Source organism: Purpureocillium lilacinum (genome assembly GCF_023168085.1).
Source record: "Purpureocillium lilacinum CBS 284.36 DNA, scaffold_4, whole genome shotgun sequence".
Taxonomy (NCBI): domain Eukaryota; kingdom Fungi; phylum Ascomycota; class Sordariomycetes; order Hypocreales; family Ophiocordycipitaceae; genus Purpureocillium; species Purpureocillium lilacinum.
Window position 1 is genome coordinate 292,347 of NW_027072114.1, and position 27,125 is coordinate 319,471.

General features: G+C 63.9%; 9 protein-coding genes across 9 annotated transcripts; 5 read left to right on the plus strand and 4 right to left on the minus strand.

Moving 5' to 3' along the window:
* Positions 1-1,840: 1,840 nt before the first annotated feature.
* On the minus strand, positions 1,841-3,019 carry PLICBS_005266 (uncharacterized protein; the record flags this gene model as incomplete). The annotated part of the gene is made up of 1 exon (XM_018318935.2): positions 1,841-3,019. One exon carries the CDS (start codon positions 3,017-3,019, stop codon positions 1,841-1,843), a length of 1,179 nt encoding a protein of 392 aa, XP_018181409.2.
* A 3,270-nt stretch (positions 3,020-6,289) lies between these two features.
* Positions 6,290-7,477, plus strand: PLICBS_005267 (uncharacterized protein; the record flags this gene model as incomplete). The annotated part of the gene is made up of 1 exon (XM_018318937.2): positions 6,290-7,477. The coding sequence occupies one exon, from the start codon at positions 6,290-6,292 to the stop codon at positions 7,475-7,477; it is 1,188 nt and encodes a 395-aa protein (XP_018181411.2).
* Positions 7,478-8,396: 919 nt separating this feature from the next.
* Positions 8,397-9,182, plus strand: PLICBS_005268 (uncharacterized protein; the record flags this gene model as incomplete). Its single annotated transcript, XM_018318938.2, has 4 exons — positions 8,397-8,471; positions 8,541-8,674; positions 8,722-8,878; positions 8,931-9,182. 4 exons carry the CDS (start codon positions 8,397-8,399, stop codon positions 9,180-9,182), a joined length of 618 nt encoding a protein of 205 aa, XP_018181412.1.
* A 369-nt stretch (positions 9,183-9,551) lies between these two features.
* PLICBS_005269 (uncharacterized protein) lies at positions 9,552-10,685 on the plus strand (the record flags this gene model as incomplete). Its single annotated transcript, XM_018318939.2, has 3 exons — positions 9,552-9,645; positions 9,704-10,008; positions 10,062-10,685. The coding sequence occupies 3 exons, from the start codon at positions 9,552-9,554 to the stop codon at positions 10,683-10,685; spliced, it is 1,023 nt and encodes a 340-aa protein (XP_018181413.2).
* A 1,131-nt stretch (positions 10,686-11,816) lies between these two features.
* PLICBS_005270 (mucin-12) lies at positions 11,817-12,644 on the plus strand (the record flags this gene model as incomplete). Its single annotated transcript, XM_065600685.1, has 2 exons — positions 11,817-12,211; positions 12,260-12,644. 2 exons carry the CDS (start codon positions 11,817-11,819, stop codon positions 12,642-12,644), a joined length of 780 nt encoding a protein of 259 aa, XP_065456757.1.
* A 225-nt stretch (positions 12,645-12,869) lies between these two features.
* PLICBS_005271 (uncharacterized protein) lies at positions 12,870-17,277 on the minus strand (the record flags this gene model as incomplete). The annotated part of the gene is made up of 2 exons (XM_018318940.2): positions 12,870-14,836; positions 14,883-17,277. The coding sequence occupies 2 exons, from the start codon at positions 17,275-17,277 to the stop codon at positions 12,870-12,872; spliced, it is 4,362 nt and encodes a 1,453-aa protein (XP_018181414.2).
* A 2,071-nt stretch (positions 17,278-19,348) lies between these two features.
* PLICBS_005272 (uncharacterized protein) lies at positions 19,349-19,979 on the minus strand (the record flags this gene model as incomplete). The annotated part of the gene is made up of 2 exons (XM_065600686.1): positions 19,349-19,832; positions 19,876-19,979. 2 exons carry the CDS (start codon positions 19,977-19,979, stop codon positions 19,349-19,351), a joined length of 588 nt encoding a protein of 195 aa, XP_065456758.1.
* Positions 19,980-20,277: 298 nt separating this feature from the next.
* On the minus strand, positions 20,278-21,856 carry PLICBS_005273 (uncharacterized protein; the record flags this gene model as incomplete). The annotated part of the gene is made up of 2 exons (XM_018318942.2): positions 20,278-21,337; positions 21,402-21,856. 2 exons carry the CDS (start codon positions 21,854-21,856, stop codon positions 20,278-20,280), a joined length of 1,515 nt encoding a protein of 504 aa, XP_018181416.2.
* A 993-nt stretch (positions 21,857-22,849) lies between these two features.
* PLICBS_005274 (uncharacterized protein) lies at positions 22,850-23,407 on the plus strand (the record flags this gene model as incomplete). Its single annotated transcript, XM_065600687.1, has 2 exons — positions 22,850-23,012; positions 23,085-23,407. The coding sequence occupies 2 exons, from the start codon at positions 22,850-22,852 to the stop codon at positions 23,405-23,407; spliced, it is 486 nt and encodes a 161-aa protein (XP_065456759.1).
* Positions 23,408-27,125: the final 3,718 nt, after the last annotated feature.

Consider the following 27,125-nt stretch of genomic DNA (forward strand, 5'->3'; position numbering starts at 1 on the left):
AGTCTCGGCCTGTCAAGCCGTCGTCGACTGACGCGGGCCAACCGCTGTCGCGTGACGGGGCTGATGGCGAGAGACTGCGTGCAAGGAAAAAGGGGGCAGCACAAACCCAGCCCTGCCTGGGAGGGGAGCCGCACTCCCACGAACTCTGTGCGTGGCATTGTGGCACCGCCGGCGATACGGAATCCCACGGCGCTCCGCTCTGGGCCTGCAACACGATCCTGGCCCTCTCGCCTTGGCAGCGGATAGAGTTTAGGAGTGCACCCATGGCGCCATCTGGCACCAGGTGCGTTGCGTCGGCCTCGTTTCTGTACCAAACATCTCCTCGACGCTCCCTCGCTGGATTTGAGACTGCGGCATGCCGGCCAGGACCCTTTCGATGGCTGTTGAGGTCTGGCTGGCACGAGACCCCGTCCGCCCTTCCTTCAACGGTTGGTGCTGTGAGACATTGGCGGGCTGGAATCCGCCGTCTGGCTGCCCCCCGTCGACGGCATGGAATTATCCACCCTGCCCCGGTTCACGTCTGCCTTTGTCTGCGCTTTCGTCCGCCCCGTCTTCTGACGTCAGCACCCCTGCAGGGCTTTGAACCTGAACCTTGTCAAAGACAGGCCCTCACTTGTGTGTCCCGATGCAGAAAGCAGGTGGCCAGATGTCAACATGTCCCCGGGGCGGGCCACTGAGTCTGCCCGCATCACACTGCGGCGAGTCGCCGTGTCGCCCATGTGGCACGACACGACTCTTGCTGCGCCGCAACACCGTTGGCAGGCAGCTCCAAGCCGGGGCGGACGGGGCGACGTGCCCACATGCCAGCCGCGTCAAACGCTCACGTCCTCCTCCACGCGGCCTCGTCGTTTCTGCCGCCTGTCCGGGCAGGGTCCGACCAAGGTTGCGGGGAGCTCGCATCTCGTCCGTGATTGATACGGAAAATGGGCCTGAAGGCAGCCGCACCACAGGGCGTACGAGTCTGCGTCGACGCCAGCTGAACCCCTTTCCGCGCCGGCCTTTTCGGATACGAGTACCGGCGGAGGCTGAGATGCCGGCATTGTTGTCGCGTAGTGAACCTGGGTACGAACGGAGGCGATGCCGCGTGCCAATCACAACGAATGTCACGGACCGTTGGGGTCTATCTGCGCCTTGGAGACTGGCGTGGTTCATATGCCGCCAACAAGGGGGACCGTCTCTGTGAGGATCATGATGAAGCCACAGGGGCCCGAGACACGAAGCGAGCGTGGTCCCAGGCCAATGGCGCCAAAGATAGCTTGCATCGGGGCTTCGGTCTATTGAATTTGGCGACACGTCGATCGATGGACTTTGGTCGCCATTGCGTCAAGCTTCCTCACTGACGAAGCAGGACGCTCCTCGGCACCCACGCTTGCCATCTGCAGTAATCGAGCACGAGGGCTGCAGGCGTCGGCAGGCGTGTGATGTCCGGTTGCCACTCGCTGCGGGCACATTGATCGGCCATCTTCACCTGAAGGCGCGTCAAACACTGTCACAATGGCTGCTTGCAACCAAATCATCTGCTCACATGTGGCTCTTTGCGTTTGTCTTGGCCGTTCCTGGCCCAAACGTAAGCTTGCATGCAGCGTGAGCGAAGCAGTGATGCCACATTGAAGGCCATGGGTCTGGGGTACGATTCGGCTGCTGCCGTCCCCTCCTGTCTTGTGCAACTCACGGTCGGCACATACCCTGACTTGTTACGCTATGGTGAGCTGGCCTCTCTTTGTTTTTGGCTTCCTTTCCCGCAGGTGAATGCATTACCCGGTCTCCCCAGAGGAACCCCTCGCGGTTTTCCGCCGACATCCGTTGGCTTGCAGGCTGCCCCCAGGTCCCTCGGTCCTCGCTACGGCTTAATGTTGAAGACGACGCGCTTGCCGCCCTTGGTGCTGATGCGCTCGTTGACGCCCCAGAGCTCGCCCGTCCGCGGCCAGTACGCCAGGTTCTGGGTCAGCGGCGGCGCCTTGGTGAGCACGTGTGGCGCGCCGTCGGGCAGCGCCTTGTGGATGCAAATGTGGTTGTTGGGGTCGTTGGCCGGCGGCGCGCCCGGACAGTCGCCCGAAACGTAAAAGGCATTGCCGTCCGTCGCGATGCCCTGCTGATGCCAAACGGGAGACGCAAACGCCTCGGTGGCCTTGCCCGTCGGCAGCCCGGAGGCGGCGTCGAGGCCCCAGCGAATCACCCGCCCGCCGCCGGCCTTTTCGGCGTAGTACTCGGCCGTCACAAAGGACTTGCGGTCCGGGGCCAGCGAGATGGAGTTGAGGCAGGGCGTGTCGCCCTTGGCCGAGGCGCAAGACTTCCACGACCCGCCGGCGCCCCAGGTCGTGCGGTACTCGGCGACCATGGGCATGGCCCAGCCGTGCCAGCGGGCGTAGGCGCCGTCGGCGACGAGGCCAATCTTGCCGGCGTTGCCGCCGTCGGTGCGCGTCTTCCAGATGTGATCCAGGCTGTACACCTGGAGCCGCACGCCCGTGGCGAGGAACAGCTTGTTGCCGAACCACATCAGCCCGTCGGCGTGCACGTTTTCGACGCTGGCAAAGTTGCCGTTGGAGGTGGGCTGCACCAGCAGCAGGTTGTGGTAGGTGATGCCCTTAGACGGCTTGCTAAAATCGGCGATGCTGATGCGCGCAACCTCGTCTTTGGTGTAGTGCCAGCTGGCGGCGATGAGGCGGCGGCCGTTGACGGTGCCGCTCGGGTCCGCGTCGCCGGAGCCGGTGATGCCCTGCGGCACCCAGTCGGCGCTGGTGTCGTCGGCCGCGTTCCAGCAGAAGCCGGTCGGGCGGAGCTCCGCCTTGAGGTTGGTGGGGTGGCAGAGCGGGTAGCGGCCGTTGCTCTGCGGAGAGGACGCGGTGACGACGTCGTTGAGGCTCACTTTTTTGATCCGCGGGTCGGCCTCGACCTTGTTGATCATGGCCTGGTAGTCGACGCCGGCAGGGCTCTTGGACAGCGAGAAGGAAGAGTGGGCGATGTGCTTGAACGCCGCAGCCCGCGTGTCGAGGGAAGCGGCCGAAGCGGTGGCCGCCATGACGGCGAGCGAGAGTGCGCTCAAGAGGCGACGGGGCCCGGCGCACTCACTCATCATATCGGACATGGTGTTCAGATGTCGGACTTGGGTGAACGCCAGCTCAATTCTCTGCTCGGATCACGCGAAACTGTGTCTCTCCGCTGAGATCTGGCACGTTCAAGGGCGTTGGGTCTCGAGCATCACGCCAGCACGTCTGGCGGTCGACGGCTTTAAAGAGGTCATGACGGTGATTCAACATCGCAATGCGAGCCATACGCAGCGCGATGGTTCCCTGAAGTGGTAAAAAAAGTCCAACTACACGTAGGGCGCGATCGTCGCTCGGAGGTTTGCTTACGGCGCTAGCGCGGCTATATTTGTCCTGCGCTGCGGAAAGCCGGGGTTGGTGCGCACGGTGGGAACAGCTGAGGCTCTCTTGGCAGGGGCGCGATGGGCTGATGGAGTCTTCATCTCCAGGGAGACGGCACGGATGCAGGGCACTCGTCGTCAGCGTTTCGTCATGATGGTTCGTTGATGCCGGCAGCCGTGTCGGCGTGACACACGGTGAAGGGATGCTCTTTCCTTTGGAAAGCGGTCAGTGTGATGCGAATACAAGGTCGGGGAACCACGGAGACGCGCTTTCCCAGTTGGCGTGTTGCTCGGATGCCGTCGCTGGCGCACCTTCCTCGCAACATGGACGGCGACCAATGGGCAAATCCTCGCCTCGATCGGCTGTTGGCTCATCTCGGATTTCGACGGTGCCGGGATTCCCATGGCTTCATTTCTCTGATTGACCGGGCGATGATGGTTTTGATGCCTTCCGAAAGTTTGCGTCAAGTACAGCACCGTAGCTTCTCCTTGAGCCATGCATGATACGCCATCATCCGCGTTCGTTTGGCTGGCCCAGACGCGCATCCAATGCTGGCACGGCGATCGCCAACGTCTGCGTACAATCTGGTCAAGATGGGCCAGTCCTGCCAGGCAGGTGCCGATGGAAGATTCCCACGGTCGTGGCGCTGAGTCTTCAGCTCAGGTGGTGAACCAGGGCCATTCAGCGGCTGCTCTTGACAGAGAGAAGCGCTTCGACAATCATCATGTAGCGACCGGTCATTGCGAGCAGTGGATCGATGAGACCAAGGACCTGGCGCAAATGCGCGGTATGGGCGGTCATGCAAACGCAAACGATGACCTGGCAGCACTTGCGCGCACTTGCGCACACCTGGCGGACAGCCGCGCGCACCGAACAGCTGCCACAGGAACAACGCCAATCTCGCCTCCAGCTGAACTCTCCGTTTGCTTCTCGCACAACATCATCACTCGCCCACACCACGCGTCAACCACACACGCTACACTCACACACTCTCCACGTCACACAAGTTTGTGTCCCGTCATTTCGTCGCCATGACACGACGAAGAAAGAATCGGTACCGTGGCAATCACGGCGGTAGCCGCGGCGACAACGGCGGGAATCGTAGCGGCAGCGGTTGGAACCGCAACACCGACCGTCCAGCTTTCGCCTTGCCCAGCGGTCCGGGGGACTTGGTACACGCCCGAAACGAGCAGAATGTCAGCTCAAGCGAGAACTCCATCATACGGACGTTCGCGTTCAACGATTCTGTGGCCGCGGGTCGTGTGCAAAAACGACGCCGCCGCCGGCGTGCAAGACGGCCCCTCGCGCCAGCAAACACACACTCTCCTACGCCCATCACTTCACACTCGAACGACGGCGGCGGGGGCGATAACACCGACAACGCGACTGAGCATGATGCCACTGGCGACTCGGAGGAATCCCAAACCCTCAAAGAGGTGCCTTTGCGGGACTGGAAGCATGGCGTCCAATCCATCGTCTCCAACACTCAGTGCCATCATGTCGGGCCCATGGTCGAGAGGGTTCTGCAACGCGCTCGCGTTGGCTCAGCTGTCGTCTATGTCGTACCCAACTTCCCTTTGAGCAGAATCTAGGAAATCGAAGAGCAAACGGACTGGCAAGCGACGTCGGGTTGTGTGAGCCCTGTCCCGAATGAGACGATGAACGCACCGCCTGCAGCCGACGGCCGCGTGGGCTAAGCGCCTGGAGACCAGCTTTGGACAAGTCCGAGTGCGTGGATTCTACTGAGGGAGAGTCATTGGGTGTTGATTTCTAGGGAAGGCATTGCGTATCGATTTTGCTCTAAACGTCGGTCATGCTGTTTGTTCTTTTCAATACTTTGCTGTCGTGACGCGTTGGCGTCACTGTAATACACAAATCCACGCCAAATGCCATTAGCCAACTCGGCTTCATGTGAGGCGTGGACGAACGAATGCGACACCAAGATTCCGTCAGCTCTCGGCCTCGTTCGCAGCAAGGGCGAAGCGGCGCCCTGCACGTTGACCGAGGCCAGCGGGCTCAATTGGTTGACATTACCAGAAACTATCGAAACGAAGCGAGGCCATCTCGTTCACAGGCATGCGCAGTCCCTGGCGGCTGTTGCGACGTGAGGGCGCTGAAACGGATTTTTCCGGGCAGTCTCGAGTTGACCTGACACGCCCGTAGTCTCAGCTCGCGAGCGTCAGACCCGCCAGGCAAACATTAGGCAGAATGGAAGCGGATCCCGGGGCAGTGGGACTGATTGCCGCGTGCGGGAAGCAGATCTGGATTGTCGCTCTGCCACGTTGTGGATTCCATCCGGCAGCAGCGAGATCTGAGCCATGGTGTAGCACGGCCGTCGGCAGACATCGGACGGTGTTGATCCCCAAGCGCACGCAATGAACAGCTGGAACCCTCGATTTGGCCAAGGCAGTGCCAATTGCTGTCCAGCAGGCGCCTGGGCCTGCCGAATTCACCACCCTCCGTTTCTGGCCATCTGCTCCGTGGCCGTCTCGCCATGCCTCCACTTGCCGCCGAACTCCCAGGGGCACACTAGCCGCTCGCGAGGCTGCTCGACTATGCGTTTGATCTAAGCTCGCCGGGACACATCAGATGTTTCGGCACATCCCGTCGACTTTAGCCTATACAGCCTCGTCTCGTCTCGCAGGTATCACGACCCTGACCTCACTTTACGGAGGCCACGACGATGTCGATGGCGGCATGGGCGATGGTGCAGCGTGCAAGTATATAAGCGAAGCCACCGCGGCATGAATGGCGTCTTCATCTCCAAGTCGAGTTGATTCCTTGAGCCTGCCTTGCTTCGCCCTCTTTCGTTCTCTGGTCTGTGACCGTGCCCATTTGACATTGGCATTTCTGCATTCATTTACACACTTGTTTTTATGCACCACTCCAGTCCTTTCAGTCACGTACCGTCGACCACCATCGCAATGAGTCAAAAGACGACCATCCTCTTTAGCCTGCTGGCGGTTGCCACGGCGCGCTTCGGCCAGGAGCAGGTCCCCGTGGCCGCGGTGCAAGCCCTTTCGAACCGCGGCCAGCCCGGCGCCTCGGGCACGCTGTCGGGCGCGGTGCCTGGTGTCCTCCTCGCGGCCGCGGACCCCTGCGCCAAGCTGACGCTGGCCGACGACATTGTCAAGCAGCTGGGCAACACGGACGACGTGGTCGCCGCGGCCAAGGGCGTCGTCGCGGCGGAGCAAAATTTCAACCCCTTTGTCGTCGACAAGCCCAGCATCTGCGGCGACGCCTCGCTGCCCGCGACGGCGGCCCTCCGGGGCATCGTCCCGCTCGTCGACCCGGCCGTGGGCGGCTCCGACGTGGAGAATGCCAACTCGGCCAAGTCGGTGGACCAGCCGTTTAACGCGGAAGGCCTGTCGGTTGCGCAGGTCATGGACGCGCAGGGCTTTTCCAACTTTACGGTCAAGGGTGAGGCGGCGAACGCCCAGAACGGGACGGGGAATGGAGATGGTGGAAACGCTGGCAACGGGAACAAGGGCAACACGGGCAACGGCAATGCTGGCAACGGCAACGCCAACAACGGCAACGCTGGCAACGGCAACGCCAACAACGGGAACAATGCCGGAAGCTGTGGCGCCGGTGGAGGCAACAAGTCGAACAACGCCGGCAAGAAGAGCAAGGGCAAGAACCACAAGGGCCACGGCAACGGTAACAACAACAACGGCAATGGCAACAACGGAAACGGAGACGCCAACAACGGCACCGTGAACAACGGCAATGCTAACAACGGCAACGGCAACGGGAACGGTAACAATGGAAACAACAACGCCAACGGCAACGCCAACAACGGCAACGCCGGAGGCAACAACGGCGCCGACTTTGGCAAATGCACGCCCACCATCGACTTCCAGCTCGGCCGCGCCGGGCGCAAGGCCGACGAGGGCACCTTTCTGCCGACCGACGCCCTCGTCGCCCAGGGCCAGCAGGACGCGCTCAACCCCAACATCATCACCAACCGCGTGTGCGACCAGCTGACCAACGTGTGCGAGGCAAACGACGCGGCCAAGGCGCTGTGCCGCGACGCGCAGGCCAAGATCCAAGCGTCGGGCGACCGCAGCGCCGCCGCCGCAACCACGTTTAACAGCTTGCTGGGCTTCTAGATGTGTTGGCACGCTGGTCTGTCGGGATGGCTTGACGTGGGTGTGCTGCGCATCGTGATGCGATCTGTAGGCTAGGCATGTGGATGACACCGCCACGGAGCACAATGTATTTCTGTACAAACACCTATCCAAATATCCGCCCTGATCTATCCGAGTGTGATACGAGTGCCAGTAACAACGCAGAGCGAAGCTAGCCGTGCTGGCTCGGTGTCGTGGCGGGCCGTGGTGCAGGGTAGCGGATACGCACTGGTAGAATCCCATGCCTGACACTGCGATGTTGCGAGATAGGACGCAGCAGGGGTCCTTCCCCACCGCGATGCAACACCGTGGGATCGGCGTGCCCACGGGGTCTTTTGACTTGACAAGATGACCGGACAGTCTCGCTTAGACGAAGCCACCCTCCCTGCGGGCCGAAGCTCGTCCCCTGCCGCGCGGTGCTCGACGACGCCGCCGCGTGTGCTCGTCTCCATGCCGTGACTGGTTTGTCTCCCAAGTGCCGCGCCCGCCGACGCTCCAGCCTCCGTCCGCGTTCTCGGCGCCAAAGCTAAAATGCCCCAGATCCAATGAGGCGCGCAGGCGGCGCGGGCGCCTCGGTCGCCAATCTGGCACAGACGACGATCGCGTCGCACGAGAGCACCCTCGCTGCACGCGCCGACCGGCCTTCCTAAACGGGCGCCCGGATAGCCAGAGGCCCTCGCATCGGGGCATTCGGACAACGAGCCAAACGTGGACGTTCGTTTGTTCGACGGAGGATCGGCAGTTCCTGACAGGGGCGGATCGGCAGCGGAGCTGAGCGCGGGTGTCTTACAGTCTGACCCGGCCGAGAGACGAGACGCTATATTTATACCAGACGCTGCCTCGCCGACGACGTGTCTGCTGTTCCCGCAGAGTAGGCGGTTCTCGTGTGTGCTTGCCCAGCATGAAGTTTTCTGCGTCTGTCGTGCTCTCGGCCGCGGCCGTGGTCCTCGCGGCCCCCTTTCCCCAGCCGGCGCCGGTAAGCCACACCCGCCTCCCTTGGCATGCATCCTGCACATCAACACTTCACCACTGACTGACGACGCAGCCCGGCATCCCCAGCGCGTCCACCGCGCGGACCCTGCTCAACGGGCTCAAGGTCGCCACGCCCGGCAGCGGCGACGGCTACAGCCGCGAAAAGTTTCCCCACTGGGAGACGGTCAACGGCACCTGCAACACCCGGTACGGTGCCTGACACGCTGCCCAGAGGTGGTTGCTGACGGGAACAGCGAGTTTGTGCTCAAGCGCGACGGCACCGACGTCAAGGTCAACGACGCGTGCGCGGCCACGTCGGGCACCTGGAAGAGCCCGTACGACGACGGCACCTGGACGCAGGCGAGCGACGTCGACATTGACCACATGGTGCCGCTCAAGAATGCGTGGATCGTGAGTGTCTCCATCATCCCTCTCCCCATGGCATGCAGACTGACCCCCGCAGTCGGGCGCCTCGGCGTGGACCACGGAGCAGCGCAAGGGCTTCGCCAACGACATCACGCGGCCGCAGCTCTGGGCCGTCACGGACAACGTCAACCAGGCCAAGAGCGACCAGAGCCCCGACGAGTGGAAGCCGCCCCTGACGAGCTTCTACTGCACCTACGCCAAGAGCTGGGTCCAGGTCAAGAGCTACTACAAGCTGACCATTACCGACGCCGAGAAGGGCGCGCTGTCGGGCATGCTGGACAAGTGCTGAGCGGCTTCACTTCTTGTACATGTTGCGGCCGTGTGTGCTGGCTGAGCTGGCCCCGGAGCTTGAACTCTTCGAAATTGACGTGATGAACTGGACCCCTGATCCCGTGTGCAATTGTGCCGTGATGCTCACCGCTTGCCCCTATGAGCCCTTGCCACGTCGGCGCCGTCTGATGTCGCTTGACCAGCTGGCGTCGGCAGCCAGCTGGCGGCGGTCGTCGTGAACCATTGCACCATCCAGCCGTGCGACTGTTCATCCCGGCGCCGCATAAATTCGTCCTCACACAGCACCGCACCTCAACCGCACTTCATCAGAGTCACCACATCATCCATCAGGCCTGAGCCAAGCCAAGATCTCAGAGCCAACGACGCCATGCTTTCCATGCTGTTCGTCGTCTTGTTCGCGGCGCTGGCCATGGCCGGCCTCAAGGACCTCGCCTGCTGCGACCCCCTCCGCAAGGACACGCGTAAGGCTTCTCCCCGGGCACGCGGCAGACGAAACGTGAGTGAATCTGACTCGCGCAGACTGTCCCCCGGACGCGGCCTTTGCGGGCAACGCCTCCTTTGACTTTATCAACACGGGCCCCGGCGACGAGTTTGACGCGTTCTGGGCCGCCGACAACACCACGCTGCACCACCACGGCCTCGACTTTGACACCAACGGCAACGGCCTGGCCCTGGCGGTGCGCAAGGCCGGCGACGCGCCCACGCTCGTCAGCCACAAGTACCTCCTTTTCGGCAAGGTCAGCGTCACGGCCAAGGCGGCGCGGGGGGCGGGCCTCGTCACCACGCTGTCCCTCAAGTCGGACTCGGGCGACGAAATCGACTGGGTACAAGGGCGATGCTTTCTCTGGCTGAAGGGCGGCGCAACTGACACGCACAGGAACTGCTCGGCGCGTACGACAACCAGGCGGCGACCAACTACTTTTACGACGGCAAGGCCCTCTTTGACACGTACAACGACACGTACGCGCTCGACACGTCCTCGTTTGACGACTTTCACACGTACACGGTCGAGTGGACGGACGAGGTGCTCGTCTTTGCCATCGACGGCACGCCGCGGCGCACGTGGCGCGCGGGCGAGGGAATGGCGCGCGCGGTCTGGCCGCAGACGCCCATGCAGGTCAAGCTGGGCGTGTGGGCGGTGGACGCGGACAGCGACGGCGGCGAGGTGTCGTGGGCGGGCGGCGTGCCGGACTGGACGGGGGAGGGCCCCTTCACGGCCGTGTTTCAGTCTGTGGCCATTGAAGACTACGCCGGCTGGTGCAACGAATTTGGCGACGACGCTGACGACGTCGAGTACCGGTACGACGAGCGGATGAGGGGTTGGACGGACGTGAGCATCGTGGGCTGCACGAGGAGGGCCGCCGCGCCGCTCGCGACGCCGCCGGCGGGGGGCGCAGCCGAGCCCACGGGGTCGGGGGACCAGGATGATGGGGCTGTCGTGCGCAAGGTGTCGTCGGGTCTGGCGGCGTTGGTCGGGATGGGCTGGTTGGCGGTCTTGTAGTCTTTTTTTTGGAGTCGGGACTTGACACTCGAGGGTCACGGCAGCAAGCCGTGCGGTAATGGTAATGCAACAAGGAAGTGATCTGCGTGTGTAGCCTGTCGACGTGAAAACCTGCAGAGACCGGGAACGTCGACAGGGCATGCCGTGCCACCGGATCGTGTTGTGTCGTTGGTCCTGTGCCGTGAAGCCGCGGGAGCATCATGGCATCCAACGTCGACGACACCATGGCATGCCACCCTTCCAGAAGCTGGGACGCGCGTTCAGCCATCACCTTTCAAGTTGATCAAATGGTGCAGTAGTGATGAGGCCTCCAGCTCTGCGTGATACAACCCGGTTGTAGAGCACAGATCCTCGCCGGCCACCGAAGCAGTGGTGGCTCAGTTGCGACTAACGACGCGCCCATCCAATCCCAGCTTGCGCAGTTCCCGATCCGGTAATACGCACTTGAAAGTTGGAATCAGCCATTCAGCCCTCCCCGCGCCGACAGCCAGACACGCTGCCGATATCCGCGAGGACGCCTTGCCGGCGGGCCAAGCGCCCAGAAAGTGCGCCGGCGCACATGGCTACACAATCGTGGCGTTCATGACCAAGGCCTGACGCTGTCCAAATGTCTACACCCAGTCCTGAAGCAGCTGCCGCATCGGGGCCAGGCTCGGTGTGGATTCGACGATGGCGCTGCCTCATCCAGGATCGTCGAGTGCCGCTGCGCGGGGTAACAGGGTCGTTGGCGCGACCAACACCACACAACACGAGCAGAGGCAGCATCGCGACTCGCAAACCCCCGTCCAGATTCCCAACGAGGGTGACGTGGACGCGAGGCGCGGGTAGTCGGGTGCCAGGATTTTGACATCTCTGTGGCTGGCGGGCGTGCAGGTGCCCAGTCGATGGGCGCTGTTGGGTTGCGCAAGTGCCCGCGAGCGAACGAACAGACGAACGCACTCTAGGTCAGGGTTCGGCACATTTCTTCTGTCTGGCGGTATTCACGCTCTTTCGTAAAAGAGGTATAAGAGCGCCAAGACCTGAGGGCGATCCATCGATCCATCGGTCCATCACACAGGACAAGTTCCACGAACCCTCGCCCAGCCTCTGCACACCCATCACCACATTGTCAAACCCATCACCACCACCACCATGCTCCTCACCACCATCCTCACCCTCGCCCTCGGCCTCTCCCCCACCCTCGCACAATCCACCACCTCCACCGCCGCCTCCATCCTCCCGTCCTCCGTCCCCGCCTCCTGCCAGCGCTGCCTCTCCGCCGCCCTCGCCGCCGTCTGCCCCAACGACGTCCCCTCGCCGCGCTACAACGACTGCCTGTGCGCCGTCCGCGGGCCCGTCTGGCGCGCCGTCGCCGCCTGCCTCGCCGACGTCGCGTGCCGCGGCCACGAGCCCGCCATCGTGCGCACCTACGCCGACCACTGCGTGCCGTTCCGCCGGCCGTGGTGCGTCGTCGGCCCCGTCGATGGCGGCGACGGGGACATCGTCGTGAGCCTGGTGCCGGGAATTGTGTGCACCGGGTCGTTGAGGTGAGTCTGGAGTGGAAGTGTTTGACGCGCAGTGCTGATGAATAACAGCACCCTGACGAGCACGGCCTCGGGGACAAAGTCGGCGACCAAGACGGACACGACCGCCACGGAGACGAGCAGTGCGTCCGAGACCAGCAAGGCCGGCACCGCGTCGAGCACGGCCTCGGGGACAAAGTCGGCGACCAAGACGGACACGACCGCCACGGAGACGAGCAGTGCGTCCGAGACCAGCAAGGCCGGCACCGCGTCGAGCACGGCCTCGGAAACCACAGCCACGGCTTCCGGCGCCCCTGCCAGCCCTTCGACCAGCGGAGGCACCAAGACGGCGTCCACTTCTGCCCCCGTGTCCACCGCCGGCGCCGCGCTCGCACCGCGCATTGGCGAGACGCATCTCTTTGCGGCCGTCCTCGCCGCCATTGCAGGCGTTCTGTAGGCTTGGAGAGAGCTTGGAGAGGGCTGGGGAGATACCGATCCGGGCATCGAAGGATATCAAGAGCATTCGTAGCCCGCTGAGACTATCCGTACATGTCTTTCGTTATACATCCAACTGCGCCGCCGCTAGTATACATGCAACACCGGCTGGCCGTGCTGGGCAGGCCATAGGGTATCTATCAATAACAAACAAAGCAATGCCGACGCGCACGCTCATGCCCCGCGCTCACGGCCGCAGCGTCTCGTCGCCCTCGTCGCCGCTGACGTCCATGTCCCCCTCGCTGAGCTCCCCCCGCGCCGCCTTGCGCGCCAGGTCCCGCTCCGTGTAAATCTCCCTCCTCCGCGTCTCCGCCTGCTGGAGGCAGTCGACGTACGTGCGGAACTTGACAATCTCCCGCAGCAGGTACGCGCTCTTGCGCTCCCAGTTGGCCATGGCCTTGCCGGCGTTGTGGCCCCGCGGCGTGAACGCGAGCAGCATCGGGCTCCGCAGCTTGTTGTGCTCCTGCAGGTCCTTTTCGATGCTCTTGACGTACGCGCTCAGCGTCTCGAGCTGCTCCGCCTCGGCCGCCGTGCTAGGGCGGATGCTCTGCGTCGGCGGCGCCCACTCGGCGATGTGGATCCGGTCCCCCGGCAGCTTGCCCCGGCCGCTGTTGTTGGTGAACGGGCCCCCGACCTGGTCGAAGCTCGACCCGCGGAAGCTGCCGCTGGCGGCGCTCGACTTTCTGGCGTGGCGCGCGGCGCTGCTCCCGGGCCGCGAGTCCCGGCCGCCGCTGGCGATGGACGCCGACGACTCGTTGATGGCGCTGACCAGCGCGTTGTTGACAATGGCCTCGCTCCAGCCGTACTCAATGTTGCTGATGCCGCCCACCAGTGGGTGCGTGCTGAGGCGCGCGCTCCAGTAGTTGGCCGTCGTCACGAATTCGCGGATAATCTCGGGCGTGCCGACCTGGAATAGGTGCACCGCGCCCGTCGGCAGGCTCAGTGCCCACACGTGCGGCCGCGTCCGCGAGTACCCCGGCGACGGGAGGGCCGACGCCAGCGTCAGGCGCAGGTTAAAGGTGCCCAGACTCAGAGCGTTGTCCTGCCAGTTGCCGCCGCCCACTGGCCCGTTGGGCTTGGCCCGGCCCTTGACGCGCTGCGACTTGGTGGCAAAGAGCGAAAACAGGCTCATCTGCCCCTTTTGGATGACGGCAAACACCTCGACCCAGTTGCGCTCCTTGGCGCGCTTGCCCACGCCGTCGAGGTGGTGCTTGTGCATGACCATGCCCTCCTTGACCCACGGCGGGCCGGCGAGCTCGAGCGACTCGTCCTCGAGGAGCTGCGTCGACAGGTCGGCGCTGAGGATCGAGGGCGCTCCGTCGTCGCCGTGGGCCGCGTCCTCGTCGCGGAAGATGGCCTGGCTCAGCGCGTTGGCGAAGCCGATGGACTGCTGGTAGTCGCCGCGCGGCATCGTGCCAAACGAGTCCTGCGACATGGAGCCCTGCGTCCGGCCGAGCGAGTAGCGGCTCCACGTCGCCGACGACATGGCCGGGCTCCACACCGAGTTGCCGTCGTCGAAGCTCGTGCGGCTCGACGAGAAGCCGTTGCGTCCGAGGCCGGGTCGCGAGCGGCTCTTGGACGTCCACCGCGAGGCGCTCGTGCGGCCCCCGTCGGCCACGCGGCCGCGCGACGACAGCTGCGTCTCGGAGGGCGCCTTGCTAAGCACGCTGGGGCTCCGCTTCAGCATGCCCATGACGGACAGGCCGCTCTGCGACGGGGCGACGCCGAGTGACTTGTCGGGCTCTGCGCCAAACAGCGGCAGCTTCTCGTCGCGGATGGACGCGTAGATGGCCTTGAGCACGAATTCCACCTGCTCCTCCCACGCTCGTCGGTGGCCGTGGAACGGCGCCCTCACCAGCGGGCCGGGGTCGTCGCCGTTGCGTGACTCGGAGCGGGGCGTCGGGCGCAGGGAGCGTCTGCGGCTCGAGTAATCCGGGTCGGGCGAGTCGCGGCCGTGCTCGCTCAGCAGCCCATTCTTCTCCGGCAGTATGCTGGGGCGCATAAACGCATCCGGCGCCGACTCGTGGACCGCCTGTGTAATCGTCGTCATGGTGTTTTTGATAAACTGGCTGCGCGTCATCTTTTGCTCAATGTCGGCCAGATGCAGGTCCGTGTTGAGCAGCATGATGGAGTAGCAAATCATGTGAATCACGTCTGTCTACACGTTAGCTGGGTCAAGAAGCTGGGACAAGAGTCGGACCTGTCGCCTTGAAGCCGTGGCGGGGGTTGCAGTCGCACCAGCGCTTGGAAAAGGCCACGAGGATGCGGTCGACCTGCTGCGTCTCGGCGCGCAGCACCAGGCGCCCGCAGACGCTCCGCAGCGCCGCCAGGATGCTGTGGTCCTGAAAGTCGTAGAGCTCCATGTACGCCTGCAGCGTCCGCTGCCGCACCGGGCCCTCTTCGCCCATCCAGGCGGCCGCCTTGTCTTTTTGGATAAAGTCCTCGCCGCCGTCGTAGATTTGCTTCGCCTTTTGCCGGTCGTCTGCCGTCGGGTCGCCCACGACAAACTCGGGCTCGTCGAGCGACTTGCACGACTTCATGGATTTCAACGTGCCGAGGCCCTTGGATTCGGGCGCGCCCTCGACGAGGACGCTCGGCGGCGCGCTCGGGGCCGTCTTGTAGTCCGTTTCCGTCGAGCCAGAAGCAAAGCTCGCGATCCTGGCACCCTCCATTGGCAATCCGAGGTTCGGGCGGCTGGGCTCGCGGTCGGCGTCCGGGGCAGGCGACTTCTTGGCTCGAACGGTCGCGTCTGGGTCTGCGTCGGGCGAGCGAGCCGCGGAGGAGGGGGTGCTGGCGGGGTCCTGGGCACCGGCTCCTCGCGTCTTCTTGCGGCGTTGGTTGGGCGAGCGCGTCTCGTGGTCGCTGGCCCCATCGAGATCGAGGAAGGAGTTGTTTCTCGTTTCAAACGTCTTCGGGAGGCGCTGCGGGGCGGACTGTGCGTCAGCCTCGCCGGCCCGCGGCCCCTGCGCCCCAGAGTCGACCGTCCTTATGCGCGCGTTCGGGCCGGGCTCGTAGTCTGGCGAGAACTCTCGCTTAAACTCTTGTCTGCCACGTGGCCGGTCCTGCGACCCGTCTGCGGCGGCGCTCGTCGCGCCCGTCAGGGGCGACGACGTCGGCACGCCGGCGAGGCCCAGTCCCGTCGCGCCAGAGGTCTCGAGGTACGGATTCATGACGTTGCGGAGGCTGCTCGTCGGGCTGTCGTGGGCGACGGCGGCGCCCTCCCTGACGCGCAGGTTGAGCTGGTCCAGGGGCGGCATCGGCGGAGCCACGTCCGCGGGCGACGCCTCGTCCACGATGGACTTTTTCCGGCGGCGAAAGAACGACGACGTCTTCTTTTGCAGGGGCGGGTGGTGCGAGTGCGAGGACGACGTGTCCCTGGATGGAGGGGCGGTGGCCGCCTTGGTTTGCTGCTGCTGCCGGGCCTTGTCCTGCGACCGCTGATCCGCACCGGCGGCGGTGCCGTTGCTGCTGCCGCTGTTCTTGGACGAGCCGCCGCCAAAGACGCGCCGGAAAAAGCCCTGCTTCTCCTTGGCCTGCGCGGGGGCCGTTGCCGGAGGGTCGGCGTCCTTGGACTTGCCGTAGCCGACACTCGGGGCGGGCGCCGAGTCGTGCTCGCTGGCCGCCGCAGGAGGCGCCGCCGCGGCCGCCGTCCGCTTGCTGCGCGCCGAGACGCTCTTGAGCGAGCGGCTCGTGCTCCGCCGGCGCTCGACCTTGCGGCCGTCGACCGACTCGGGCGGCGGAGGGCGGATCGGCAGGTTGGAGGGCTCGCGGCGCGGCCCGCTGGGGACGGTCGGGTTCGGGGCGGCGCTGTACCAGTCGTCGTCGTCCATCGGGACAAACGTGTCGGAAAAGTCGACGCGAAAGGGGGACGAGGCGGGCACCTGGTGAAGGTGGCCGGCACGGGAGTGGGGCGGGGACACGTCGAAGCTGGCGGAGCGCCTCGTACGACGCTGCTGCTGCTGGAGGTTGTGGTGCCGCTGGCTGGCGACGTTGGGCGGGTATCCGGCGTCGAAGCTGGCGCTGCTGCTGCTCTTGCTGCTGTGCCGGCCCCTCGCGTGGGCGCTGCGCGGCGGCGTCGTGCCGGGCTGGGTGCGGTACGAGGGCTCGCGCAGGCTGTTGAGGCGGGTGAACTGGCCCTGGAAGTTGACGGAGCCGCTGTTGCTGCGGTGGCCGCGCGAGTTTTGGCTCGAGTAGCGGCTCGCGTCGTCGGGATGGTCCGCGTCCGAGCTGTACGAGTGCTCGTGGCCCCGACCGTTGGCGTTGACGCCGGGGCCGTACGATCGGCCGCCGTTGTTGGCCCACCGCCTCGCCGAGGGGGGATACTCGTCGCGCTCGTCGGCGTCGTAGGGCGTCGATCCCGCCAGGTCGGTGCCGGGGCTGAATGGCCCGTGATCCTGCTTCTGGGCGAGCGAGAACTGGTCGAGCGACAGGAGCATGTTGGCGACGAGCGAGTCGCGCGTCACATCGCGGGGCGACAGCGAGAGGTCGTGGGAGTCGCGGTTCCTTGGCCCAGCAGCAGCAGCAGCAGCGACGGCGGCGGCGACGGCGGCGGGCGAGGGCTGCGGCGGCGGATGGATCTCGCCGGAGCGGTCCATTTCGTCGGGACTATGCCGTGCAATAAAAAGGAAGCATTGGCGCCGCGGCGCGGACGGGTCGCTGCAGACGGCAGAGACAGCGGCAAAGCGCCAGGCGATGGTTGTAGGCGCTCGTGCGGACACGGGTGCTGGATCAATCTCGGGCACTGGGCGTGGCGGCGGTGCGGCTCCGCTTCGACGCCTTTGCGGTGCGTTGGGAGGGGCGCCCCAGGATTGTGACGGCGAGCGTGATGGAGGATGAATGGACGGTCGTGTTGGTCGTGGCGTGGCGTGCGGTGTCGAGGCGGTTTCCTGCGGGCGTGAACTGCAAGGGGCGCGCTCACGTTGAGGCGACTGCCTGCGAGCGTCTGCGGGAGCGTCTGCGGGGGCCGCTGCTGTTCCGGACGGTCGTCGGGCCTCAGCCGGTGCCGATGCCAATGTCAATTGCGGTGAGCCAGGCGAGGCGCGTCGTCGTTGCTTCTGCGGCGCCGTGCTCGCGGGCGGACGAGTCGTGCCAGTGCCTTGCCTTGCCCCTGTGGGGATGATGGGTTTTGGTGTCTTGGTTCTCCTGAGCGCCCCGGGGCGATTGGATTTTCCAGCGGCCAGGCTACGCCGCATGCAGCGCTAGCGCCGCCGCCCTCGCGCCAGGGGTTCACATGGCATCCATGGATCAGGGACGTCGCTCGATGCAGATGCAAATTGCGATGCGTCTGAGGGGCCTCGCATGTCTGATTGTGATGACACTTGATGGCCCGACGTGTACATGATGCAAATCCTATTGATGCCGTGGACGCACCGCAGCGGCAGCGTACACGGGCACGAGCTGCGCACAGCCTGGCGGAGGAGCGCCGTCGAGCAAACACCCGGCAGCACGGCCGTCATGAAACGCTCGCTATGCAGGCGTGCATCGGGCGTGCATCAGGCCTGCATGCAGGTGCCCTCGACTGTCCGCCAAGCTGACGGCCTCGGATGTGCGCGGTGACACGGCCTCGGTGCAAACCGCTCAGGAGGCGTCGTCTTGGCAGATGGCAGTCGTGTCCTCGCCGTGCCTTTTGTCGACGTCTGCAGGATGAGCTATTGCACCATGCACCGTGGCCCAAGTGAATACCCGTGGCGCCACGCATGCAAGGCACAGCATTCGCACATTTCCCGCCAGGCCAATGGCACCAGCAGACCCAGCGTCCGTCGCCTGCACGCTCCGCGATGCGGGCGGTGAGTCTGACGTCTCACACGCCCTGAATGGCCAGCCCCTATTGCAAGCGCCACCGCCGACAGGGGTCCAGCGGCCTGGCGCGCCCTGATGTTTCGCGAGCAGTGATCCATCAGGAGGGATGCAGCGTGCGTCCAGCCAGGACGTCCAGTTCGACCGACGATGACACCTGGACAACGGACAAACACACTCCTTCTACGATCTACGAAGTACGGAGTACGTACTTGGCCCGAGGTCGCATCACATCGGCCGGTTCGTCGTGTCGTCGCCGGACCCGCCCCGCGGCCACCCGCAGCAGTGGAAACGTTAGCCTCCGGTGGGCGCCCCCTGATTTCGCCACGCATCCCGCCGTCGCTCGTCTCATCACGGCACATCCGGGGGCGCGTTGGCAGCCATGGGCGGCCATCACGACGGCCTCTTCGGGGACACGTTGCGAGTCGTCAGCCGCAGCGACGCCGTGTTGGGTGTCTGGGCGTCGCCCGGCATATGCAGTGGTGGGCCGCTCGTCGCGAACCTGCGCACTGAGCAGCCAACGGCCACACCGCGCTCCCTGTTCGCACGCTGCACCGAGCCACGCTCTGGCGGTCGCACGGCTTCACTCGTCACGAACCATCTGATGCCAGGTGCTGCCTGGCCTGCCGTCCTCCGGCGACGCAGTCTCCACCCGGCCGACCCCGAGGCGGACCGGAGCTCAGTGGGGCCGGTCAGCACAAACTCAAACACGCATCGGTCTCATCACGGGCTCGGAGGACCCAAGGTCTCCCTTGCATGCCCATTCCCCGTCGTAATCCACACTCATTTCATTGTCCCAAGGTTGGGCTCCCGAGTCTAATCCAACGCCGCCAACGGCCGCCCGCCAACGGCCGCCCGCCAACCCAACACTCACACGCAGTGCGGCTGCGCCATCTCCGGCGTCGCCTCGTACGAGATCCTGCCCGCCGGCAAAAAGAAGAGCGCCACCAGCCGCCCGCCCCTGGCCTCCGGGTAGTGGTGCGTCCCCGGCCCCGGCGACGTCCACCCGGCGCCCTGCCAGCCCTGCATGCCCCTGAGCTCGGCCCCCTCGTCCAGCAGCACGACGCAGTTGATTTCGCCGTACGGGTGCTGGTGGTACTGCCCGCGCAGCACGCCTTCGTCTCCCTTGGGCGCGGCCGTGCCGTCCATGTACACCGTCGTGATGCTGAGAAAGTGCGTCCGCTCCGTCGGCGGCGAGATCCGGCCCCGCCGGTAGTGCGGCCCCGTTATCTCCGTCTCGGCGACCCACCCCTCGGCGAGGCCCTGCTTGATGTACGCGCAAAAGTCGTCGTAGTAGGCGTTGCCCGGCCCGTAGTCGCGGTTGAGTCTCGTCTCGAGGTCCTTGCCGGGTGTGCTGGCCGGTCAGCCGGGGTTTCGTGCGGTGTGCCGGCACTTACAGATTCTTGACCTCGTCAAAGAAGTCGGCGCATCGCGACACAAACTTTTCGGCCGTCGGCCACTTGGCGAGGTCCAGCACGGCTGCTCTGTCCGGGGGGCTCATTTTACACTGCGTTGCTTGCGGGTGCTCGTCTCCAGACATCTGTAGACATTTTATAACCGGGATCAAGTACTGTGCGGGGAACGCGTCTGACCGGCACGTGGCTCGGCAGATCGCATCGGGAGCCGTGGCTCGCTCGATGCTACCAGAATCGTCATGGTTCGAACTTCACCACCAGGCTGTCTGTAACTCTACCCGCCATCGCCTGAACGAAGCCATCGCCAGCGACGAGCCTCCAGACCGTGCCGCAGCCCAGGCCCGCCTGCTGACCGACGCTGATCAAGCCATCGAGACATGGACTCTACATGGTCCCCGTGCGCACCACGCCGCCCTCCATCGCCAGCAGGGGCGGAATCTCGGGCGGGCTCTGCCCGTTTCTGTACCGCCACAGCCGACTCAGCTCCTTGACCCTGACCTCGCGCCGCTTGCCCTTGTCGCCCACGCCGTGCACCTCGACGGGCGTGGTAATGTCGCCCGACCCGAACCCCTGCGTGCCCGCGTACGAAATGTCAAACGCCTCGCGCGCGTTGTCCATGGCCGCGCCCTCCTTGCCAATCTCAATCACCTCCTCCATGAACGCGTTGTCCTCGTCGGCGCCCATGAACCGGCCCGTCTCCGCGTCGCGCTTCAGCGGAAACATGCCGTCCAGGTAGTGCTGGTTGAGCTGGTGCCCGCCGCGGCTGTTGGCGCGGCTGAACAGCCGCCCCAGGAAGCGCGGCAGCTGCGGCGACCCGACGCGGTTCGTCGCAAAGTGCAGCACGCCCCAGATGGCCACAAAGTCGGTGCTGTGCGCGTAGTGCTCGACGTGCCCGATGGCGCGGTCCTTGGCCGCCGAAAACGTGCGCGACGACGTGAGCGACGACTCGGTGGATAGCGGAGGCGGCGCCTTTCCGTTGCCCTTTTTGCGCCGCTCCACGGGGCTGCTCGTCGCGCTGTTGAAGCTCGTCTCCCGCATGACCGTCGTCATGGCCGCGCTCGGGTTCGACTGCGACAGGCTCTGCGAGATGACGTGGCGGTGCGGGTTGTTGAAGTGGTTGGCCGCGTTGCCAAACGTGTACACCTCGAGCTTGGCCAGCAGGTCCTGCGGCGTCTCCTGCAGCAGCCAGTCGAGCACCAGGCCGCCCTCGATGCCCCCTTGCGAGTGCAGCACGAAGACGACCTTGGACTTGCTCGGGTCGTACAGGACGTCGCGCATCGTGCGGTAGGCACGGCGCACGTCGCCCGTCGCGAAGGTAAAGTTGCGCTGGATGAGGCACTCGATGACGTCAAAGACGATGCCGGATGTGCGGTTGTGGATGCCCAGCACGGGGCGTCCAAACGTGAGCGCCAGCCGGTTCAGGTTGTTCTTCATCCAATGCTCTCTGCGACGTGTTAGCTGAAGGCACAAAGTGTTTGCGATGAGGCACGCAGCCGCCCGAGACTCACCCAACCGCCACGCCGTTCAAGAACACCCACTGCTCGTGCGCGTGCTCTGGCCGCTCCTCGGCGTACTTTTCGTCGGAGCGGTACGTCGTCTCCGACCCGTTGAGCAGCTTGCACAGCGCCCAGTTGACCGTCATGAACGCCGCCACGGCCCCGGCCACCGTCCAAATCGGAAAGAAGATGCCAATCGGCAGCACCAGTATGAAGGCGAGCTGCAGCACGACGAGCACAAAGTGCACCGAGATGCAAAACAGGTTCGGCAGGTTGGGGTACAGCTCGTCGAGCTCGCCGGAGCCGCACGGGCGGACCGGCATCAGCACCCACGGCAGCGCCCAGATGTAGACGAAGAAGAAGTAGACGTCCTTGACGAAGAGCCGCCATGGCATGTCGGTGTAGCAGTAGTTGATGACGGCCGTGCCGCCAATTTGCGAGCGGTAGAACTCGGTCGCCTTGTCCATGGTGGGCTGTCGGGCGTTTGCGAGAGCGGCCTGCCCAGCCCTCAGCTCGTGCTGAGAGGCGGCATTCCTCTTATGTCTGATCCAGAACCGCACTTGCGATGGCTGGCGCCTGGCATCACATGCGGCGTGGTGGTCAGCCACCCGGGGCTGAGTGTGCGCATCGCGACCCCAGGTCAGCTGGTGTCCGTGGTTGGAGAAGCGATCATCTGGCCAAGCCCCTTGGCGTCGTCGGTCGCGCTAGCAGCCGTCAAGGAACGACGGCAACGATGATCAATCGCGCCAACAAGTGGTGCTGAAAGAGGCTGGTCCAGCCACCAGTCAGCACCAGGGCCGGCTGTGTAGCATCACAATGCGAAGAGCTCTGATGAGCGAAGCCAATGCAACGAAAAACAAGAGGGGTGCTATTCGTAGAGCCAACTTTTGCTAGTTGTAGAGCCCTCCTACTTGACATATTTTTTTCTCGGCCGCGCCCGACCCCCATGCTGCCCTCGTGAATTTTACTGCCTACTGGCGTAGGTATGGGACGGCAGCGGCGCTCTGCCTGTTGCTTTCGTGTCTTCCGTTGCTTCCGTTGCTCTCGTTGCTCTCGTTGCTCTCGTTGCTCTCGTTGCTCTCGTTGCTCTCGTTGCTCTTGCTCATATGGGCTCTACAACTAGCAAAAGTTGGCTCTACAAATAGCACTACTCTTCTCCTTAGCACCCGTTCCGTTTCGATTTTGCACATTACACCACAACTTCACGCCTCGCAAAACCACATCAGCAACGAGAGCAGCAACACCAACACCATCAACAACAACAACGCGAGAAACAGCAACAGCAGAGAGCCAGAATCATTTGAATATCGTCCTGCTTATACTTCGACATGTCTACGCTGTCGGAGCCAGGTACAATTCCGTGGGGTGACGTCCCTTCTCGTGTTCGCTCGCGTCGCGGCAGCCGGTTCTCTGGCTTGGAACTCTACGACGGTGCCAACACGACCAGCCGTCGTCGGGGCATGATCGAGTATCTCCAGCACCATGGCTTGGGACACTCTTCGCTCAGCACGCGTCTGAAGATTTTCGCCAAGGTCTGTGAGCTGGTCCACTCCAAGGGCCAGGAGGAGATCTCGCAGGCGGCGTTCGACTGGCAGGTCGACAGGGCCCTCTGGAAACTCCACTGTAAGCTACTGGCCGCTCTCTCTATCAATCGCACTCGGGGTGTTCGTGATCGTCGCTGACATGTCTCTGCAGTCCAGACCTTCAGGCCGTCCCGCAGGCCGGCATGGCCATGGCTGGACTTGTGGCCGCGTGTGCTGGCCGATCCCGGCCCAAAGTCGTCCGAGTACCGCGAGTACCTCCAGGACCATCCCCTGGTCGTCCCTACCACTGTCCCCGTCTCTGGTGCCCGAGCACCTCCCGCGGTTCTCCCCGGACACGTCGTCCCGCAGTCGAGCCAGCCAGTTCTGCCGGCTGTGTCTGCTGGAGCTGCCGGACAGCCGTCGCCGTCTGGCGACATTGGAAACACTCATGCTGCTCGTCGCGGTCGCCCTGCCCCCAAGGCGTCGTCGATCTAGAATGCCGCAGGATCACTCGATGGAGAACAGACAGCGTGTGGAACGTTGGGCGTGGGAACATGTACGAAACGAGGACGGGAACTACTCATGTCGGTTTGTCGACTCCTGGGTAGCGAATTGAAGGCCTTTTGCGCTCCTGGCGTCTACTTCGTATCCGTTGCCAAAGGCACATCTTGAATGTGATTCCAGTACCCAGCACCAGCTCGAGTAGGACGCAAGTTCTGTCAGCCCCGGCGTCGTAACTGCACACCCGTGCCGTATCGATTTATCAGCGCCCTGCATGTCCCACGGGGCACATACGCGTGGTAGCAAACAGGCCCGCAGGGCTGGACAGGGTAGCCCAGCGTGAGCCAGCACGCCAGCTTGCCCTGTAGACGTCATGCTTCAGAGCGTTGATTGCGCCCCGTGGTGCGGGTAACAGCCGCTAGAGCCCTGTACCCAGTCGGCAGCCCGTCCGCCTTCCGGGACCTGACCCAGGCTTTCCGGAACGCCCCCGGGAACGTTCGCGGTAGCGACGGGCGCATTCGGCCCTCAGGAATCAGGGTCGTCACCGGGCCTTGCTTTGTTCTTGGGTCCATGGATAGTGAAATCGAAGCCACGGGCGAAGCGCGTGCCAAATCCGATTGGCCACCATCCCCTTGCTAAGACCGTGCGCACACGCCCAAGCCGATTATGGCTTCGGGTTCGTCAGTCATGCTTCCGGCCATCGCTCAGAATTTCGACAGCCTCCGCCGGGTGGGAGCCTGGGAGGCGCCAGCCCGCTGATCGTCTGTAAGAGGGACTACCTAGGTGTCATTGGCAAGGGTACTCTCCCAACCGGCGAGCTTTAGCCCGCCATGGACAAGGGTGCACTCAGAACAGCGATCTTCAGCGGCACAGCGTGCCGGGCAGGGCGCTTTCCAGGGAGGTTCCATCCAGGCCCAGGGTGTCCGCCGCCCGGATGCACAGATGCAAGGTCAGGCACGCTCCATGCAAATGGAACCCCAGCCCTGGAGGTCTGCGGGGTGTGATGTGGAAGACAGGACGGGGGTCGGCCCACAGCCGAATGGAACGTCATCTCGAAGATTTGCTAGCCTCGCGCTGACCTCCAAGACGCCAAAGGGCACGTTTTGCACGGAGCCAGCTGCCTCGCGAGACAGTCCGCCCGACTCCGACTGGCACATCGCAGTCCACCACGCTGCGGCCCCTGTACGAGGCAACCTTTCCCATCCTTGACACGCAAGCAGCCCCGCCCACTCCCCTCTTGCGAGGGTACGGCTGATTTCCCGCTGTCGTCCCTGCTTGCTCTCGGAAAGAGTCATGACCACCCTCGCCGTTGATGAATGTACGTTGCAGGCCGCTTTAGCATCTCAGAAGCAGCTCTTGCCGGCGCCCCAGACGTTCGCAAGAGCACCAAAATGTTACATGGAGGGGTGTCGCCGGGCGCCCGCCTTTACCGCGCTGGCCAGGAACAGCCGCAGGCCTGGAGCCCATAGCATGAGCCACGACGCGTACGCTACGCCAGCAGAGATTGTGCTAGGTAGCCTTGGTCTCCCGTCCCTTCGTGTTTGCAAAGACGCCATGAAACGAGAAGCTGACTTCTATAACGGCACGCGCCAGGGGCACCAGACCCGTGCTCACCCCAGTGCCTACCACGCCCCGGCAGATTGATCGACCGGTAATGACGAGGCAGGCTAGCAAGACGCCAGGGTCGAATCAAGCTTCTACGGTCCACATTGTTCCGTTGCACAAGACTTTCTTCTGTACCGCGAGACAGCTCGGGGTGCAGAGAATCCACCCTCGTAGGGCGGCACGAAGCGGATTGGACGAAGACGAGGGCTTGGTTGCAGCAGGGTACACACGCCCCAGCCCGGCCATCGACGCGGTCCCTCGTACAAGCAGACTGAGCATCACCGGCAAATGCCTCACCGTGGGCGATCTTCTACCGACATCCTGTCGGTACTGGCAGGCAGGCAGCGCGTGCCGGTGGCCGATTCTGGCTCCATGGCCCACGGCCAAGCCCAACGTATAAATTCGAGCCCTTCCATCTCCTTGTCCTTCGCCGTTCACTCTCTAGTCTCTCTCTCTCCTCCCCCGCGTCCTTGGATTGACTGCCATCCAAGGCTATTCGCGCTCGCGCTGACACACGTTACACCACCGGTCGCACAATCTTGTCACCCAGGAGCACCGCTACCACAATGAGCTGCAGCATGTGCTCAACGGAAGCCGTCATGGGCTCCAGCAACTGGTAAGAGCTCTCGATCCCGCCGCTCTTGTCATTAATGACCTTGGGAGCAGCTCTTGCTGCGGCAAGCACTTCACTGCTGCGGACAAGGCTGCTGAGGCCTCCGCCAGGCTCGGCCACTGGGCCAATGACCGCAGTGAGCCTCGCACCGTTGTCCTCGGTGCGGAGGGCTTCCAGGGCTGGTCGTACTGGAAGCCACCTGTGCCTGGCCAGGGCAATGGAAGCAGCACCGATGGCGGGGCGGGAGCTGGAGCTGGTTGCTCTGGAGGACGCGCAGCCCAGAAGTGAGGGGCAAGGGGCGCGCGACAGGACGTTCAATGCTGTGCAACACTCGAGTCCATCCAGCAGCTTGGGGCGTCTTCGAGTGACGCGCCAGTACAACGCACCGGCATGGTTCCACAGGCCACGCTCCATCAGGCAAGACCGTACGGCGAATTTTCTGTCGATATAGAAGGATATGGAGTTACATTGATTTTGTATTGCCTAGCTTCTGTATTTTGAGAGGACGGGACTTGAAAAGTTCAGTTGGATGATTGAAATTGGCGGCGGATCTACGGTAGACATGGCTTGAAGGAAGACTGTTTGGAAGCACGAATATACTCATTGACCGTTCTGTAGCCCCTGATTTGACCTGCCGAGCGCACTGAGCCATGATGCCTCTCTCCCTCCCCGTCGCGCGAGGCGGCGTGGTCATGCAGCGAGTGAAGATTTTTCTCGCCGCACGACCGCGCCCATTCGGCCATTGGTCGGATCGCCTCAGAACCAACGTAAATCCGTTCCGCATCAGGTTTTATCTGCGGAAGCAGGTGGCTTTGCCCGTCAAGGTGGTCGGGCGGGCTCCTGATGTGGCCGGGGGGTCTGGCGCGCCCACTACACCATCCACTGCGTAGGTGTGCACTGAGTAATCCCGGGACAGCAGTGCTAGACCAGGCCACCTGGCACTGTGCCCGTCCGTGCCCGGAGCCCGCGCCTACCGTGACCAGAAAGGGCTGCACATGGGAGAGCGCATCCTGCCATCGCGGGAGCTCGACATGCCCTCCCGGGGTGGGCTTCGCTGGCCCAGGTGCATGTGGCGTCGCACCAGCGCGCTTCCGCTGTCGATTGGCGCTCGCGCGCGCGCGAAAGGCAGGGCTGACGCGGTGTTCGAATGCCATGGTCCACGCCAAGTCGCGTCGGTCGGCCACGCACACCGGGACGCGACCACACTCGCCGAGCTTCGGCCACCATCTTGACAATTTTTTTTTGTGTGCGGGCTGGCTGGTGGGCTGCCTTGTTCGGTGGAAAACGCTTGCCCGTCGAGCGTCACGGACGGTGAGACACTGGGACGAGGTCAACAGTGGAGTTTGCTGGGGTCGACGAAAGAGGCTAGATATGGCCCGGGCTGAACCGAACGGTTTCCGTTTTAGCTCCCGTCGTGGTGGAGTCGGCAATCAGTGAGCATCGGGGGCGTTTTGGCATGGATTGATGGATGGCTTGGATGGAGCCAGGCCAAGA